Genomic DNA, 20,215 nt, shown 5'->3' with positions numbered 1-20,215 from the left:
AAGCTGACAATCTACCCAAAGCAGGTCAAGGGGTGGGAAAATAGAAGGTTTGCGTTCCTAGGGAGCTGACTGGGGGTTACTGGATTGTTGTGGGCTGTATTAAGCTTATCCAGTCCTAAAATAACAATTTTGTTTAGAAAAAGTTACTCACAAACACATATCCCTCAGTACCACACTGGGAAATTAATCATACTTTACAATCGCCCTTCCCTTCTCCAGGGGATCTTCCCAACCCAGGGATTGAACCCAGGTCTCTTGCATTGCAGGCAGATTCTTTACCAGCTGAGCCACAAGGGAAGCCCTTACAATCCTTCAGCAATTCACTATTTTCAAAGCACACTATTTTCATGTCCATTGTCTTGTCATATCCCCACCCGTGGGGCAAGTTGAACAGGTATTATTATTCCCAAATTACAGATGAGGAAGCTAACATTCAGCAAGATGAAGGGAATCCCACAAGGTCACATGACAAATACCTGCATCTTCTGATACCCAAGCCATGGCTTTAAACATGAACTTGATGTACATAAATCTTGCATCCTAGTGAGTAGTAAGTAAAGGCCACAGATTTGGGGTGACTAGTTTTGTGTCCTTGGAGAAAGCAGGTGTAACAGTGACCTGCTTCATCTTACTCTCAGGGCTGTGAGGGATAAGAGATGATTTGGTGCAATCATTTGTAAGGTGCCATCTAGGGGTTAGTTAATCCCCAATCCCCAGTCCCCTGCAATCTCGGCAGGTTTTCTGTCCTTCCGGTAGTTCGAACTTCACTTTTACAACCCCCCCCCCCCCAATTTATCTCACACTCTTTTGGTATCATGTAAGTCTCTTAGGAGTGTCAGCCTGTGGCCAGAGCAGCCAGCCATACTTTTGCACAACCTCAAACTGAAGCTCTCACCCCATGTCGGAGATTCAGGGATTCACTGCCAAAGGTTCCCAAGACTGCTTTACCCCGAAGCCCAAACAGTGGCTATAAGAACTGTGGGTCCAGCTGATGTGTAGGAAGGCCCTCAAAGGGTGTGTGCATGGACCTCTGTGGAGTCATCATAGGTGGGGCTCTTTGTCTTCTTGGCAGAATCGGAACCTGAATTTGGCCAGTTCATCTGAGAGTGATCTGTTCTCTGAAACCAAGTTCTGAGGGGATGACTTTGTAAAGTCAAAGGGCAATTTCACCATTTATCATAGGAATTCAGAATTAGGTCTAGGCTCTATATAGATGAGGGCCTTGCACAGGAGAGTAAGCTACAGATGACAAAAGATGTCTGATCATCAAACACAAAATCAGAGTAAAGAAAGCTGAAATAATTTAGATAATATGTCTACTCTTAAAAAAATGAAAATACCTTATTGTTTTATCAAAGTACAGACATTGTACGTATTTATCATTAAAAAACAAACAAAAAAACACGTCAGACAACACAGCAAACCAGCAAAGTATGCAGAAGAAAGAGAAAAGGATTCACCTAGAGAAAGCCATTGTTAATATTTTGAGCATATTCCTTCATGATTTTTCTTACATACATAGTTACCAAAATGGAATTACATGTATTTCATATGCTGTTTTGTAAGCTTTTAAACTTAAATACTGACACCATTCTATGACAGCAATTATGTGTCATTCTTGTAACCAGCTATATAATAGGAGGTATTTTCCTCAAGCTGTGAGGTGGTCTTACGAATCCTCCTTCTCTCCTAAAGGCATCACCATCTGCGCCTCTTTTCCCATCTCAGATCCCTGACGCTGGATGGTTCTGAGAAACACACTGACCCAGTGATTTGTGGCCAACACCAATAAGCAGCCAGAAAACCTCACTGGGCTAGCTGCATCTTTGGGGGCAAATGACCGTACTCCCCAGGGTCCCAGGTTCTCTATGAATTAAATGAGAGGTTTGGAGAGCGATTTCCTAAGATGCTTTCAGCTCAAACATGACGTGTTAGCCTCTGGTTCACTCATCTCTGTGTCTGCCTTGGTCCAGGCTGATCCTGGTGCTGAGTGACCAGGGCGCCACTGGAGCCCCAGGGTGCACCTGCATGACATACGGCAAGGTCGTGAAGTACCTGTGCTGGGAGTGTGTGGCTGAAGCTGGCAGGGCTGGGAGAGGCACAGGCTGTGGGGGAGGGTCACGTAAGGGAAACAGCTCTTCTGATTTTTCCTTCCAATATGGCTGTGGGTGAGGTCTACGAGGCGGCATCAGATTCACAGTGTATCAGTAAATACAGCCTTTGGGGTCATTCAGCCCTTTCTGAGCACCAGTGTTTAAGCTGCAGGATAATTATGGTATTTGTTTTCCATTTTAAAATCCCTTTGCATATATTATCTCATCAAATTCTCAGTCCTGTCTTTTAGATGAGGAAATTGAGATTCAGTGAGTGTAATGACTTGCCCAAAACCAGAGGACATCATTTGTGAAATGAAGACTTGATTCTAAACTCCACCAGAGCTCAAGCTGCTCCTCCTCCACCTCCACAGTCTCCACGTTGATCCACAGACATATGACAGAGGTACACACGTGCAAAATACCCAGGCAGAACACACCCTCCATCCTCACCCCACCACTACACACACCCAAGACACATTGCCTTTCCCTGGATCCATCCGCTCATTCAACACACATTGATAAGCATTGTGCTTTGGGCTGGTGGTAAAATAATGAACCAGGAGACACAGTTCCCGGCCTCACAGAGTTGATCCAGGGTCAGCTAGAAGAATGAGGCGAGGATACGGCAGGGGTGAGAGTGGTACACTCAGTGTGATAACAACAGTGTTGGGGCAGTACAGGGCACGATGGGAGCATGAGGAAGGCATCCTGGAGGATGAGACAACCAAGCAGAGACCCAGAGGATGGGCTGGAGCTGGCAAAACTGAAGTGGAGCTAAAAAGAGGAGCTACACAGAAGGTGGAGCATGCACAAACACCTGAGGGAAGAGGCGCACAACACTTCTGAGGAACCACAAGAAGTACAGTGTGGCCCAGGGACCTGCTCAGGTTGGGAGGTGGTGTCCACTGAGGCCTCAGAGGACACAGGTGTCTGAGGTGATGGGCTGGTAAACCCTGCTGGTACTTATGGAGTTGATGTTTGTCTGGAGGGCACTGAGAAGTCACTGAAAGGTTTAGTTGAGTAACACTGATGGCAAGCTTTCATCAAGACATTCTCTTTTTGCCCACTGTAAGAATCTACAGTCATAACTAATTTCAATCCTGCTTTAAGATATCCTCAGGCCTTAGTTTCTGCACAACTATAGATGGTCAACTTTAGGATGCTTCTGTTTAGGCTGCTACCTCCCTTTCACCTGCTTTTGCGGCTCTTCCTGGGTCTCTGCGGCCTGGGCCAGGTTGGCTTGAGAACAGAGCACTGTGATCAAGACGCCATGAATATGCCAGCAAACAGCTTCTCACTATCCCTACTGCCAGCCTCAGCCTTAACCTGGGGCCTGGACTCCCAAGCGACAGAATATGGGCTGACCAACCAACGTCCCTCAGGAAGACTGGAAAACAAGTTTAAAGTGTAATCAGAAATAACTGAGCTAGGAAATTCTACCTTCATCATAAGCAAAGGGAAGCAGTATTAATATTCAATAAGTTATAGATAATAGAAATGGTCAATGAAAGTGATGCATAGCCCATACAACATATTCAATAAATACGAAATCAACCCATCAGTATTTAGACAGTAAGAGAAGCCTTATAGGAACTTGTAAAAAGAGGGAGATTTCTGTGTAAAGAAATGGTCAAATAAATTATGATATTTTAATGATATCATTTATATATGGAACATAAAATATGACACAAACCTATCTATAAAACAGAAACAGAATCACAGACATAGAGAGTAGGCTAGTGGTTGCCAAGGGGGTGAGGGTTGGGAGAGAGATGGACATGGGGGATGTGGTTAGCAGATGTAAACTTTTATATACAGAATGGAAAACAACAAGGTTCTACTGAATAGCACAAATAACTATATTTAATATCCTACAATAAACATAATGGAAAAGAATATTTAAAAAGAATGTATATATATATATACGTAACTAACAAGACTGTAATGAACTACAATAAAAATAAATTAGAAAAATTAATTATGGTATTTTATAAAAAGTATGTATATTTGCTTGTATATGCACAGAATATCTATGAAAGATTTCCAAGGAAATTAACACTAGTTGCTTCTCATGTGAGAAACAGAAAGGATGAGGACAAGAATAGGAGGGAGATTTTGTTTGTTATATCCTTTATATACTTTTGGGCTTCCCCTGTGGCTCAGCTGGTAAAGAATCTGCTTGCAATGTGGGGGACCTGGGTTCGATCCCTGCGTTGGGAAGATCCCCTGGAGAAGGGAAAGGCTATCCACTCCAGTATTCTGGCCTGGAGAATTCCATGGACTGTATAGTCGATGGGGTCACAAAGAGTCAGACACGACTGAGTGACTTTCACATTTTGAACTACAGGAATGTGATACCTGATTGTTAAAAAAATTAACTTTAGGGCTTCCCTGGAAGCTCAGTGGTAAAGAATCTGCCTGACATGGAGGAGACATGGGTTTGATCCCTGGTCTAGGAAGATACTACATACCATGAAGCAGCTAAGCCTGGGTGCCACAACTATTGATCCTGTGCTCTAGAGCCCAGGAACCGCAACCCATGAGCCTGCATGCCCTAGAGCCTGTGCTCCCCAACAAGAGAAGCCCCCACAATGAGAAGCCGGCACACTGCAACTACAGAGTAGCCCCTGTTCGGTGCAACTACAGAAGAGCTTGTGCAGCAATGAAGACCCAGCACAGCCAAAAAAAATAATTTGAAAAACCATCCGTTCCACAGAATCCCATGCAGTGATTTAAAAGAGTGAGATCGAACTATAATTACAAAATGGATAGTTCTCCAAGATCTATTGTTATTTAAAACAGCATATTTTCAGGACATATATATGTTGTAAAGTTGTGGGAAAACAACCAAAGAGAATCATTCATTGTGTGTATTGTTTAGTATGTACACAAAGAAAGGTCTCTGTGCTGTTTGATAACAGTAGTATGAGCCACATGTGGCTAAAGTTCAGTTCCTCGGTAGCACTGGCCACATTCAAGTGCTAACAGCCAGATGGGGCCATTGGCTGCCACATTGCATAGTGTAGACTGAGCATATTTCCCTCAGTGAGAAAGTTCTCCAGACAGAACTGGTCTAGAGGAATCCAGCCCAGACTGTGAACTGATGAATGGAACTGCAACCATGTAGGAAGGGACTCTGTACTTCATAAATCTCTGCATCATTTGAATTTTTTAAACAATTACTTTTCTAATTTTAGGAGAAAAGGATAGCTCGCACCTGTGTGAGGTATTTATTCCTCATGAAAATCGCGTCCTGCACTTTTTTTTTTCATGACTCCTGCCATTCCACCCTGGAGCCGGGGTGTGGCAAAGCACAGCTAGAGGACTTAGCCCAGGGAAGGAATGGCGATGTCCCCAGTCCGCGGTGAACACAAGTCTGGGAGGAGCCTCTCAGGCCGCGGCTGACCACGCACCAGTCTCACCCCCTTCTAGGACTCTGCTTTCCAGTCACAAGGGACAAAATCAGTTTGAGCACCAGCCAGCAGGGGAAGCAAAGACTGAAGTATATTTTTAGTTTCTGGAGTTCGGGAATCTGGCAAGGGCAAGGCGGGCATGGGACAGGGAGGCCCACCTCCAGGGGACGCTGAGGTCTCCGATTCGGGGACCCAGGCGGGTGGGAGAAGACACCGCTCTGAGTGGGAGCACCTAGCTAGGAAGGGAATGGGAGCTCGCGGGGCCAAGCTCAAGACGCCACCTGGGAGCAGAATTGCTAAGAATGACAGATCTGCTGTCTGCTCTGTGGTTTCTTACATTGGAGGAAGAAAAGATGAATAGAAAGCTGGAGGAAAAAAAGAGATGGGCTCCAGCAGAAATGTGACCCGGAGGCAGGTGGGAACAAATGTTACAGAAACTTTCATGTCAAATAAAACTTGGATTTGAAATGTCAGACATCACTCTGGTTATCATGCACAAGACAAGAGAGAAGTGAAATTTCCCAAGATGGAAAATAAATAGATGATATAAACTATGAAAGCCTGAGTTACAGCTGCTTGGTGCACCTCACTTTTCCTCCACGTGGAGGAAGTTTATTCCTAGTCTGGGGCCCAATTTTTTCTCAACAGCAACAATAGAAACAGCAAAAAGGACGCACACTGTAAATGAGGCTTGAGATTCTTTTTCCTTTCTCATTCTGGAATTTACACGCTGGCACATTTGTCTATCACTTTTTTCCCCTTATCACTCTTTTTTTCCCTGGAAGATTTAAACTTCTCATTGAATAAGCCATTCGTTCCTATAAACCTCATCCAGGCAGGCAGGTTGCTCTCTTTATTCTTCTTTTCAGAATGTTGATCCTGCCACTCTTTCACACCTCGACACCGTTGCTTATGCTGTTCCTCCTGTCTGGGACAGGCAGGGACTACTTAGATTCCATTCATCTTAGAAGATCTAGCTTCTCTGAGTCAGAACTAATGACATCCACTTCCTCCGGTGGTTTGTGTGAGACTCAGTAGAGGATGTGTCTGCCTCCTGCATCGGGACTGTGAGCCCCACAGGGACAGACAATGCCTGTTCATCTGTGTGTCCCAGCTGACCCTTTGCCTGGTGTGTGGTAAATGCTGAGAAAACGCTGAGGTCCATCTCTTCCTCCGTTCTCGCAATCATTACCCTATTCCCTTCATTCACATTATTAACATCTGTGGAGCCGACCATATGTTGTGGGGAAAAAAGATCGTGGTAGGTTGAGTAATGGTTCCTCAAAGAAGTTCAAGTCTTCATTCCTGTAATCTGTAAATGTTGCCTCATATGGCGAAAGGGGTTTTTACAGATGTGATCAAACTAAAGATCTTGATATAACATTATTTTGGTTTATCTGATGTAGTGACAAGGTCTTCATAAGACAGAGGCAGGAGATCAGACAGAAGGCCAGGTGAGGATGGAGCAGAGGGGCCAAAGGTAATGTGATGAGAGGTCATAAGCTAAAGGATGAAGACAGCCTCTCAAAGCTGGGGAAGTTAAGGAAACAGAGTCTTCCTGAGAGCCTCCAGAAAGGAACCAGCCCCGCAAACATCTAACGCACAGATAAACAGAGAATGGTCAGTTTTCAAGGAGCTCATTTTCTTTCTACTCAAAGATAGAGACAATTTAAGAAACTATGACAGTTGTTGGACATGAAAGTGTTAGTCGCTCAGTCGTGTCTAAACTCTTTTCGACCCCATGAACTGTAGCCCGCTAGGCTCCTCTGTCCATGGAATTCTCCAGGTAAGAATACTGGATGGGTAGCCATTCTCTTCTCCAGGGGATCTTCCCAATCCAGAGATCGAACCTGGGTCTCCTGCAGTACAGGCAGATTCTTTACTCTTTGAGCCACCAGGGAAGCCCTGCTGGACACGAGCGGTAATAAACATCTAAACTTTACCATCCTGATCACCTTCCTCAATATACATCTGTGAATCAGTTTCCACCTTCAAATGGAGCACTGAGAAATGAATACAGACTCCCTGCTGGATCCAACTTGTTAAGAGTGCAGTGTGGGTCCCTCAGTCCATACACACTCTACAGCCTAAGATGCTGTTCATACAGCCTAAAATTGAGCCAGATTATCAGACAACTGTCAAAATGCAACTGTGGAGCAAAGAGACAGACATATGTGAAAAGTCATACAGGCTGGCGAAAACCCCTCCTTACCCTGTTCCATCAATGACCCAAACAGACTCACTTGCCAGATTTATAACTCTCCTGAAATACAGATGAAAAGTAGAAGGTCGGAGGGCTGTCACTATGATTACAGCCTTTTGCCATAACCCATAACCCTCATTTTATTTCTTTCCAGTTTTGTTTTTAAATTGTTTTCTTTCTCTGATTACTAAAGAAATGTTCAATTTAGAAATTTTACCACATTCCCATCCAGAAATATTTATCAACTGATAAGAATCTAAAAACTAGCATTTTTATGCATTCAACCAAAGAAAATAAATAATTATCCACATATCTGTTTGTTGCTATTTGGTCACTAAGTTGTGTCGGACTCTTTGCCACCCCATGGACTATAGCCCGCCAGGCTCCTCTGTGCATGGGATTTCCCAGGCAAGAATACTTGAGTGGGCTGCCGTTTCCTTCTCCATATGTGTATATAATAGAATTTTTAAAAAAGAAGAAGCAGCTCCTAGGGGTATATAGGGGCCTTGGAATATTTGTTCTCAGCTCCTTCTCAACTTGAAAGTCTGTAGCATTACTCAGGAACCACATTCTGAGTAATGAGGCTGAAACAGGTTAAGATTTCTAATCACCAAGGAAATAACTGTAGTTGATGCTCACGGAAGGTTAACTAAATTCCAGGCAGTACACTAGCCTATTTAATCCTCGCAATGACTCTGTGTGATACCCACTTTTATTCTCACAACCCCATTTTACAGACAAGGAAACTTGAGGCACAGAGAGGTTTGGTAACCTATCCATAATCACAAAACTAGCATGGGGTAGAGCTGAGATTTGAACCAAGGCAGACTATCAGCACAAAAGCCACACACTAACCACTTTGCTACATGCTTTGCTTCTCAGACAGGTTAACTGATTTCATGAGCCTGCAACTATCAAGGCAGGAAACCAAACTGAGACGTTATGAAGATTATTCTTTTAAATAAGGACCGGAACAAAATGGCTTCATGAAAAATTCAATGAATCAAGACAACCCATTCCCATCATAGTTTTAAAAGATTTTTCCTCTCAATTTAAGTAGTAAAAAATACATGTTCACTGTTGAAATTTGGGGCAATATAAAAAGTGTAAAGAAAAAAAAAATCATGTGGTTTCATTTAGCTGCTTTTTACAAGCTAGTCAGAGTGAGATCAGTAGGCCAAAGATACCACAATCACCTGGAGCTCATCTGCAAAAATGTGGATTCCTAGGTCCCGTCTCAGACCTCCGAGAGCAGAGTCTCTGAGGGGCTGACCTCAGAACACCGATCTGCAGGCGCACTTACAGCTGGCAGCCCTGTCTCTGCAGAACTCATTCCGAGGAGTCGCATGTTCTCCCCAGACCCAAATACTGCAGCACCTACGCAACGCCCATCTGAAACTTTTGCTACGGGTCTATTTTGTTTCAAGGCGCTCAAAAGGGAATTAAAGGAGTATCTCTAATACTCTTTATAGTATCCTAATAGTGCACTAAAATTTGACCAATATTTTTAAACTTTTTGATTAAAATTTTAATTAAACACTACAATTTTAGTCAAACTTAATGCCAGATAGAGTTTGAGTATCATTACCAGAGCCTTAAAAAAAGAGGTCCAGAATTCTTAAACCCAGAATTCACAACTCACACTCTTCCCTCCCACCTGCCTCCAGAACAGCTCCCCTATTCCTTTCTGAAACAAAGTGGACTTTAGGGGCAGTAAAAAAAAAATGGGGGAACTGAAGAAACCACGTCTTGTTTGACAGTCAGGTTTGGGTGAGGGAATACAGATTACTCAGTGGGTATGTTCAGCTGCAGGCTGTTTGCCCAGGGTCCAACAGCTAAATGCAGCTCCCAAGAGCCCCTGAGTGGGGTCTGTGCCCTCATCTCCAAGCCAGATTCAGAGCCCTGCATCCAGCTTTTGCTTTTCCAGAAAGCAAAATGGCTTCTCTTCACTAACAACAGGCCCATACTCTAGCTGTTAGCCAAACAAAGCCTTTTCCAAATATGGACCCAAGAACGCATGTGCACTTTGAAGGCCACAATGCAGCTTAAATAGCTAAAACTTATTAAAAAGAAAGCCAACAATCGACGCCAAAAAGCGTGAGTCTTAAAGAACAGAACAGTAAGACAAAAGCCAGAAAGAGGAACAAAAATATGCATTGTAGGGGAGGGGTGAGCAGGGAGGTGTAGATTTATATGGAAGAGTTGACATCATTGTTTCCCAATAATACTCAGCATGCAGGAAACAGATGGGAAAGCAGTGGTGGAAGGGGCTACTTATGGTAACAGGGCATGCTCTCTGTTTAGAATCCTGCCATTTGGAACCTACATGTTTGACTTCGAAAAACTGGGGATGCCAGCAGTTTTAGTAAAGTCGAACTAAATCCTACTGAACTTATCACCTTGACAGTGCATGGGTAAATGAACTCTGCATATCAGACAGATTTACTGCCAGCATAACTGCAGCGGTTTGGGTCCAGAGGAGACAAAGCCGTGGAAAGGGAACTGAATGTCGGGCAGACGTGGTTTGAGTTCTGGTTCTCCCAATTCCTAGCTTGGTGATGTTAGGCAAGTTGCTTCACTCCTCTGAGTTGGTCTTCATATATAAAATGGGGGAGGGTGAGTTCCCTGGTGGCCGAATGGTTAGGATTCCAAGCTTTCACTGCCATGGCCAGGGTTCAATCCCTGGTTGGGAAACCTAGATCCCACTAGCTGCATGGCTCAGCCAAAAAATAAGATAAAATGGGGGGCAAAACAAGAACTTTGACACACAGTGGGGAGAGACTGAGGTTGCACATTTATGCCATACTGTTTGATTAAGCAGGAAACACAATTAGGGTGGTCAGTTAACATTATGAGTTTTCCCTTTAAACAGAATTTTCCATTCCCCTGCTCTTGGGCAGGGCACAGACACAGCCAAACCAGCTGCCACGCTTGTGCTCAGCCATAGTGCCTTCTCCTGATGGTAGATCACTCGCTGCCACTGAAGACAGCTTGACCCCCCAGCCAGGGTCTCCCCTTACAAGCCTGGCCATTAGAAGTCACTCTCAACTACCTTTCCCACAGTTTCAGCATCTTCTCCCCCAGGGCTCAGGAGGGTGTGACCAATTACAAGTATCAGGCAAAGCCATGTGGCTTCCTGTCTGCAGAAACCAACCGCTCTATCTCCCCACATCTCCGCTCTATCTCCCCACATCTCCGTCATTCCTCACCGGTCAGATGATGTTTATTGTTTTATTGATTTTTTTCCCTTTACAAACAACCCACTCATAGTTTTCTTTCACTCAGCTGCCTTGCATGTTAACATCTTCTCTTGCAGCTTTTGTAGAGCCCTCATTTCATTTTCAGTACATTTTTTTGGTAAAAATTTTAAAAATTTGTTTTAATTGGAGGGTAGTTATTTACAATATTGTGATAATTACAATACATCAACATGAATCACCCACAGGTATACACGTGTCCTCCCATCCTGACCCCCCTTCCACCTCCCTCTCCACCCTATCCTTCTGGGTTGTCCCAGAGCACCAGCTTTGGTTGCCTTGCTTCATGCATCGAACTTGGACTGGTCATCTATTTTACATGTCATAATATACATGTTGCAATGCTATTCTTTCCAACCTATCCCATTGAGTCCAAAAGTCTGTTCTTTACATCCTCCATACTTGGTTGTTTCCCTGTCTTACACAACCCACTAGGCTGAGAGCAACTTGAGAGCATCTTTGTGAACCCCAGAGTGTCTAGCATATTAGAGTCCCATTAAATATCTGTTGCATTGAATTGAAAGCCCATATAAGATGGCTTCTGAATAAAAACATGAAAAAAGCTAGGGAAAGAAATATGCGTAATTACACAAATTAGCTCAATTCTTAAAAGCTACAGATTTGTAGTTTGCCAGACTGCTGCTTTATATGTCAAACAGTTTTCCGCTGTCTGTAAAGCAAGAGCTGGTATAAGTTGCTTTTGGGGAGGGTGACCTTTCCCCTCAACCCTCTGGGGGTAGTGGTGAGGGCCCAGAGGCATACTGATCATGGGCATCATACTGGCCAGCATCAGGTCATGGGGATAGCCCCAAGGCCTGATATGCATCAGCCACACTTGAACTAGAACAAAGAGTGCCTGACACTCGATCCTACAAACTCAGTTGGTTCTGAGACCCCACCAAGAAGGTGGTTCATATCAATGAGTGACTGGCAAGGCATTAGGGAAAGGTGATGTTTCCAGGGCGCCCTGCGCAAAGCCTGGATCTGTTTCTATCTGCGAGGAGCTTTGTGCCCTTGTGGGGAACCTCGGACAGTCTTGGATTCCTCATATTCCAGCAGCACGGCAGCCATGGCCCAGGTCCTGAGCTTCCTAGGAGGGCTCTCTCAGGCTTCCTGAGGAGGAAACCAAACATCAGCGGTGTGCTGGCCTGGGGGAGGCCAGCGAGCTCCTCAGTCTGCATGAGCTGCCCGAGGCCCCCACCTTTAGCAGAGCTCACGGCCTTGTAAACACAAAGCCAGAGAGAAAACAGGGTAAGGAGGAGAATGAGGACTAAATTGGGTGCCTCTGAGTCTCAGGCAAGGGCTGTTCCAAAAAGGAAGGAGGACTGTGGCTGCAGTGGTCAGGGAGGGGCCTGGGAGGAAAAGGTGGGGCCTGGCTGGACTTGAAAGCAAGTAGGTAGGGGTGAAGTGCTGTGCAAACGTTAGCTGTTATTATTACTATTCCAGACCTAGGCTGGGGCAAGAACAATGCAAGCGAGAAAAGGCCACTTTTCGCAGAGTTTTTTGGGTTTTTTTTTTTGGACAAAACTATGACATAAATGTCAAATTATGAAATATGCTATTTTGGGAAATTGTGTTTGTGCCTAAGACCATGCGTGGCTTTGGGAGTCAGACAGATCTTGATTTAAATTCTGCTTTTCTTATCTCAATAATCTTGGCAAGTGATTTAACCTCTCGGATCTCAGTTTTCTCCGCTATAAAAAGGGGGAAAACATCCGAATTTGTACAGATTTTGAAAATATTACTTTGTATGTATCAAGTGACTGGCACATAGTAAACAAACAATGTAGATTGTAATTCCACTAATAAAAATAACAAGTAGCTGTGATTTGGGGCTCAGCTTCATTTCCAGGTTCCTTCTCTCCTTCCTCCTCTTCCCTTTAGAAGCCTAACATTCTCATCTTTATCAAAAAGCTGCTCTTAAAAATCTAGCCCCAGTATCTATTCTCTTCTAAATTGAAATCAGGATGTTTCCTCAGGGGTCCTTTATTTTAAGCCTGACCTAAAACTGCATGGGGAGGGGTGGTGGTGGTGCAGATTAGAGGGACAAGGGCGGCGGTGCGATTTAGATGGCCTAAAGTTCTATCAGGCTGTGGCCCCACCTTAATTAGGACTCAAGGACGGTCCTTTGAGAGAGAAACACCAAAACTCATTAAACTGACACGTGGCGATTACAGGATCATAAAAAAGAAACAGAAGATCAGGTGGGACATGCACCCGCAAGTAAAAAGAAAATTAACTGGAAGTGTGATGATGAGTTGGAAAAAAAATGCCACCTTGGCTTCAATACAGGACAAGCAATAAGCAAAAAAAAAAAAAAACCCAGAAAACCAAAAGAGCGAGCATAGCCGTGTTCCTGGGCCTCAAGACTGGTGTGAAGGAACCACACAGAGGGAAGTAGAGTCCTGAAACCAGGGATGGGGTAGCGGGGTACAAGTCACCCTGAGCAGCCTGCTCTGGAGGAAGCACCAGGGAGTCCCAACCTGAGGGTCTATGGGTACTTTGCTCCAGACATTTTTAGCTGCAATATCTAATGAAGAGGAGTTGGGTGTCACCTCTCATCCCCAGATGGAGTCCTGGGCCTCTGAGCCCTGTCTTCCTCTCACATCCTCTGCCACAAAATCCCAGGAAACTTTCTGCAGTGAAGTGACTCCCGGGGACAACTGGTCCTCAACAAGTGATTCAGAACTGCCTTGGTTGCTCAGCTTCTGGAATTTATGTGTTTTTCCCCAGGCCCCACTCCCACAGAAGAAAGTTTCCAGGATAGCCCACAGATGCCTAATGGACTAAGGGAGGCGGGGAGAAAAAGAATGCATCAAAAAACAGAGCTCTAATGGCACTGGGGAGATAATCTACCACCCACAGCATCGTCTGCGGGAAAATGTGTTTCTAGTTTCAACCTGTTTCCCTCTGCCCCAGCAGATGGTCCACTGGGCTCCAGGGCAGGTCTGGGGCAATGGGACCAAGGGTTTCCTTAACTGTCTAAAGGCCTGGGTCTCTGAGGTTAGAAGGCATCTAGGCAGCTGCCAGTGGGGGTTATGGGGTGGAGGAAGGGCAAGGCTATGCCTGTGGTCAACGGGCTCTTGGCAGAGGTCTGGAGAGTGGGCAGGGGGGAGGGATGTACGTAGGTGGAATGGCTGTTTCCATCCTCTGGGTGGGTTGTTTGCCACATCCAGACCATACAGAGTTACTTAGTTTGGCTTCATGCTGTCAGTTAGTTTGCTTCAGGTTTAAAAGCCTTAATTCTCCTCGTTTAGTTCTTCCTGTTTCACTGTGAGAGCCCAGATTTGGGGATACCTCTCCAAACGCAAGCCCAGGAAGTGGCTGTTCTGTCTCCGCAAGCTCCACCTCCAGGACTGGACTTCTCTTTCAGTTCCCTGCAGCTCTGGGAGTGACAGGGTATCTTTCTCAGATCTTTCTCAGGGCCCTATAGTTTCAGGTTGACGTTCTGCTCCCCCACCACTGTCTACTGACGCTCCACTCCCCAGTGGCTCTGGGAAATCCCTCTGTGAACTCTCTGCTTAGTGGGGCAACCAATCTGCTTCCTGTCCCTGTTGGTAATTAATTAACCCATCTGAAAGTGAGGTGAAAGACGCTCAGTCGTGTCTGACTCTTTGCGACCCCATGAACCATTCTCTAGGCTAGAGTACTGGAGTGGGTAGCCTATCCCTTTTCCAGCGGATCTTCCTGACCCAGGAATTGAACCGGGGTCTCCTGCAGATTCTTTACCAGACCATATCATTTATTCGTTTCATGGGAGCCCTCATGCATTCATTTGGTCATGGCATATATAGTATGTGGTTATTTAGGGCACATCTACAATGTTATGATGACAATAGCTACATTTGTTGTTGTTGTTGTTTAATTGCTCAGTCGCGTCATGGATTGCAGCCTGCCAGGTTCCTTTGTCCACGGGATTTCCCAGGCAAGAATACTGAGGTGGGTTGCCATTTCCTTCTCCATGGTATCATCCCCACCCAGGGATCGAACCTGAGTCTCCTGCACTGGCAGGCAGATTCTCCACCACTGAGCCACCAGGGAAGCTACATTTAGAGCTTACCTTATGCATGCCCTCTTCTAAGTGCTTTGCTCGTAGTAACTCATTTCTCTTCACATCAGTCCCCTTATCCCCATTTTACAAACGAGGAAAGGGAGAGCCAGAGGGGATAAGTAGCCTGCTCCACAGTCACTCAGCTGGGAACAGGCAAAGTCTGGATTCTGCTCTAGGCGGCATGCTTCCAGAACTCCTACTGGAAGCCCCCAGCAGGGGGCACCTGTCTTGGGAGGATCAAGGAAGGTTTCCAGAAGCAGCTGAGACCCAAAGGATGGACAGTTAGCTAGGGAAGGTGTGATAATGATGTGCCAGGCAAGACGCTGGGAAGGAAACCACTAAGCCAATGGAATACCCTTGCCCTGGTTCTCCATTCAGTGTTAAATCTTCTATTGAACACATTCACCTTCCTTGCTCAGACTTTGTCCTGTTTATGTTTGGGTTTCTTGTCTGTTTAATCGAAGATAAGAGCTTTTGCATTTTCTCCTTCAGTTATAACAACTAACTTCAAAGCCATTGGTTTCTGAAAGTTTGTTCACATCCCTGAGACTGTAAATTTCTTGAGGCTGGGGTATCTGTTTCTTTCTCTTCCACCATACCTCTACAGCACTGTATAGCTGTTTGTTAAATAAGTGAATGAACAAAGTAAGAGAATGACTTAGCCTAAGAAGTACACTTAGAATAACTACACCTCAAAGTTCTCATTGCCTTATTCTTGTTCTTTGAGGTACTAGGGCCATCTTACTCTCATCAAGCTTGAAAATTTTATTTCGTAATGGGTGTTTATTTATTCATTATGAACCTTCTAGAATTCCCCAAATCGAATACACACACACACATATTGTTTAGTCACTAAGTTGTGTCCAACTCTTTGCAACCCCATGGACTGCAGCACACCAGGCTTTCCTGTCTTTCACTATCTCCCGGAGTTTGCTCAAACTCACATCCATTAAATCAGTACATATTCTTTTTCAACGTGATAAGAACTCGAAAAAACCTTCATGAACAATGTTCTTATCAAACACTCAGAGGGCACCTTCTGAATAATCAAGGCTGCTTATCCAGAGACTAAATGATCTATAAATCCCTGCACTATAAGCAGTGGTTCTCAACTTTTCCTGCATAAGAATCATCTAGGAAGCTTTTAAAACATACCCATGCACCAAGATTCTGATTTAATTGTTCTGAGGAGGCCCAGACATCAACTTTTCTTAATGTTCCCCACATGGTTCTATTGTGCTGCCATCATGGCAAACCACCACCCCGACAGTGGTTATCCAGAAGTGAGTCAGATGGCAGAGATTGTTGGGGAGAGTGAGGAAGCCCTCAGCTCTGAGAGTGCGACCAGAATAGAGGCAGAAGACAGCTTTCCTGTAATGCTCTTACTGGTCCCTTGACTCCTGGCCCCAGTGTTTCCAGGCACTGTGTGAAGACCCAAGGCACTCGGCCCAGAGGGAAGAGGTAGAGAAAACTATTTTCACCATCAGCAGTGACAAAGGGATGATCTTCTCCCTCTATTCCAGACAGGAGGAGAAAATTACCTGGTTCCCAGGGGAGAGCTGGAGGCTGGGGCAGCAGCCACTGTGCTGGAGGGTAGGTGAGAGAAAAGCTGGCCAGGCTGGCCAGGAGCAACTTCATCCCATTCTCGGGTGTTCGCACCAGGCTGGAGAAAAGTGGCCATAGACGCAAAAGGGGGAAATTGGCCATTTGCATCAGCTCTGTCTGCAGCTGGGGACAGTCAACAGCAGGATCTGAATCTGGCATCTGTGTGGATGCCCACAGAAACTGTACACAGGACATTATATGTGTATGTCTCTGTGAATGTTTTCTAAGAAAAGGTTTCTGTTTTTCATCAGGCTCCTAAAGATTAAAGACGAAACTGGCCCCAAGCAACATCTGCTCAAAGATGAACACCTATTTGTCACCTAAACATCTTGCCCCATCAGGTGTGTTTAACTGAATGCAGCAGGACTCGGCTACAGCAAATTGCAGACGTGAATGACATTTTTCCTCTCTGTTCAGTCCAGGGGTGTAAATTCCCCATGTTCAGGTGACCTGAGAACATTTAATTGTCACCAGCCAGCTTTGTCTTGTACCCCAGCTCAGAGATTTCCCTCCCTCTCCCCGCTACACAGGGGTTTTCTTGGATCCCCCACATCTCCATTCTTCCCTTCTGCCCTGTACACCCAGACCTGAATCCATTTTTTTGGTCTCACTCCATCCTTGACCTCCAAAGTCTGAGGAACTATGATGTTAGTCTTGGGGCTCCCAGGTGGCACCAGTGCTAAAGAACCCGCCTGCCAGTGCAAGAGACAGGGGAGACTGGGGTTCGATCCCTGGGTTGGGAAGAACCTCTGGAGGAGAGAATGGCAACCCACTCCAGTATTCTTGCCTGAAGAATCCCATGGACAGAGGAGCCTGGCGGGCTACTGACCATTGGTTTGCCCAGAGTCTGATACGACTGAAGTGACTCAGCACGCACAATGTTAGTTTTGTGACAGCCTTCTAGATCCTAGTTACTTGTCACCCTCAGCATTCTGGGCTGAACTTCCAAGGTCATGGGCAAAGGAACACTGCCTAAGTCAGTTTTTCCTTCCTGGGGAAAAACTGTTTCAGAACAGTCATGAGGAGGACACATTGTTTTAGAGAAAACCATTAGCCTCAATGCTATTTATTGATGCTACCCTCTAAAGAAAATGAGACAACTGCCTGACTAGTTCTAGATATGAGAGAAGAAATCCTAATTATTCTCATTTTACATAAGCGCTTATTAGGCAAGCCTAATTCCTACGCGGCACAATACTGGTGGGTCATTAAGTGGGTCAGTTTCCTTCTCTTTCAAAGCTGAACTTTATTCAGATATGTCAGCCTTGAAAGCTTGCTGATTCTGGGGCAGGACTGTCTGCTTTCAATTTAGGGGAAAAAAAAAATCATTAGAGGAGAATGTTGGCCTAGACAAGGAAGCCAAGGAGGGGAAAGGAGCCAAGTGGGCCAGAGACCTCTGCATCCTTCATGACTGACTGTATGACCTTAGGCAGGTCAGTTTACCTCTCTGGGCTTCCCCCCTTCTCCCTAGGGCGGGATGCACTGGGTACTGGTTTTAACATTTTGTTTTTCTTTAAGCAGTATCCCCCTCTCTTTTTTTCCCCCCCACACAAAACATATAAGAAAACTCAAAATATAAATCAAGTGAAAGAGGAACTGTTTAAGGCTGCCTCTGAGGTGTCTTCACAGAACCCTGGGATTCTTTGCTTATTCTAGGATCTGTGACATTGTCAGAACAGGGGAGGGCTAAGAAGCACCTCCATGTACCTCTCAGCTTTGGAGCGAGGGCCCAGAGTTTAACATCCACTTGGTGGGAACATTCATAAGTGAACCGGGACAAGAGCCTGAAGTCCCCCTGTTAAAAAACAGGTGGAGGAAAACATTTCATTCTGAATGCCTGATGGTAGTGGTTAAGATGCATACTTGGAGTTCTCAAAAAAAAAAAAAAAAAAAAAAATCAATTCAAGGATGTTATTCCAAATCTACCTCTCTAGATTGCTGGATGGGATTAAATGAATTGACTCTGTTGTGTCCCAGTTTTAAAAGAGGCAGTTTTGAAACCTGTGGTCCCTCAAGCTGTAAAATAACTAAGCCATTCATTTGTCCTAAAGACACGGCAGCCTCTGAACTCAAGAATACCACAGGAATATCACACCACTGCAAATTACTAGGTGGTGCTGAGTCTTAAAAAAAAAAAAAGAAATAGAAACAAAAGCACTGCTCTGTTTTTGAGATGCACATTTGATATGAGCTAATCAAATAGTTTTTGAGATTACTTTCCTGGAGGCAGAATTATTCTGCCCAGCTAGCCCTTCAGTTTCCCCTCTTTGTTGTATCTATCTATGTATAAACACAAGGCCCATATCGTGGATTTTTTTCTTCTCTCACTGAAGTTTCTGAAGACAAGGCCTTTTTGTCATGGATAAATGCAGGGCCAGTCAACCTTACAAAAGGAGTCATTTAATGCTCAATTTCCCCAACTTTCCTATGATTAAAAACTTCTAACCTCAAATGCCATTACTCTATTCTAGATTGTTTTCTTCCACCCTCCCCCCAACAAATGTTTAAATTGTCTCTACTCTGGAGGATTCCTTTTTCTCCAATCTGACCTTGAAAACAGAGAGGCTCTCCTATTCTCTTACATGCCCTAAACTATTTTAAAATCAAGGCCCTCTGACCTTTTCACAACACTCTTCTTGTCTGACACACCAAATGCTCCTCTGAAGGCCCAGAGGAGGTAAAGGGTCTGAAGGGTTGGGAAGGGGGAGGGAGGGATGTACTATATATTTGGCATCAGTTCAGAAATTCAGAAAATGTTTGTGCAACCACTCCCCCAGCCAGGATCCACCGCACCCCCTGCCTTCCAGCACATTAATAAAAAAAGATGTGAGCGGACGAAATTGGAGAGCCCTGGAGGGACACCTAAGGCAGTCATAATTATGTGCCCAGAGAAGCCCACTGCACAGCATCCCTCAGGTCCAGCCCTCATCCTTCCCCTCCGACATCCAAATTTTGGGAGCAGGACCTCTCACGCCCTCACCCCCACCCCCCCAGAGTAGCCGGTCAGACGTGTGGCAGCGCCGCCCATTAACGGCCAGTGTGACACAACTGGAAGGAGTGACATAACCTCTGCACGTCGGGGTGGCAGCGTTATGCACCTTAGGAATCATATATGTTTTTTGTTTAAAAAAAGTACCACAAGGGCACAGGCCTGGAATACATTAACTTGTGAATTGAATGCAACACGCCCTACGAGAGTCTCCCCCTCTCGCTCCGAAACAAAAAGAAGCGGTGGGGGGTGGGGGAAAGGGGGAGAAGGCACTTTACCATCCTGTCCTGAGCTCTCCAGATACTCCGTCAGGTCACAGCCGAAGGCGCTGGCGGCTCCCTTTCGTTTCAGCTTCTGCTTGGCACCCTTGTTCTTCATGAGTTAGTCCCAAAGAGGTTGCCCCTCCGTCTCGCCCTCCCCTCTCTGCTTGGCACCGCGCCTACGATGGTCTCCGGGGGGAGGTTAGATCAGTGGCTGCGGCGCGGCGCTGGGGGGCCGCATGGGCGTGGGGAAGAGCCTGGGCCCCGGGGCAGCGCGCATGGAGCCCGCGGGGCGCGGAGCCCGGCGCGGGCGCGGAGCCTGAACTCCACGGCGCGCTCCT

The 20,215-nt window shown here is 45.5% G+C and overlaps 1 protein-coding gene across 1 annotated transcript in view; it reads right to left on the bottom strand.

Annotated features, from left to right (window-relative positions):
* The window catches only part of ARHGAP31 (Rho GTPase activating protein 31), a 122,519-nt gene extending 102,527 nt beyond the window's left edge, over window positions 1-19,992 (bottom strand). Inside the window, exon 1 of the mRNA NM_001205810.2 lies at window positions 19,893-19,992. Within this exon, the coding sequence (NP_001192739.1) occupies window positions 19,893-19,992 (100 nt within the window). The remainder of the gene's footprint in view (window positions 1-19,892) is intronic.
* Window positions 19,993-20,215: the final 223 nt, after the last annotated feature.

Source organism: Bos taurus, chromosome 1 (assembly GCF_002263795.3).
Source record: "Bos taurus isolate L1 Dominette 01449 registration number 42190680 breed Hereford chromosome 1, ARS-UCD2.0, whole genome shotgun sequence".
Classification (NCBI taxonomy): domain Eukaryota; kingdom Metazoa; phylum Chordata; class Mammalia; order Artiodactyla; family Bovidae; genus Bos; species Bos taurus.
This window is presented reverse-complemented; position numbering and strand designations above follow the sequence as displayed.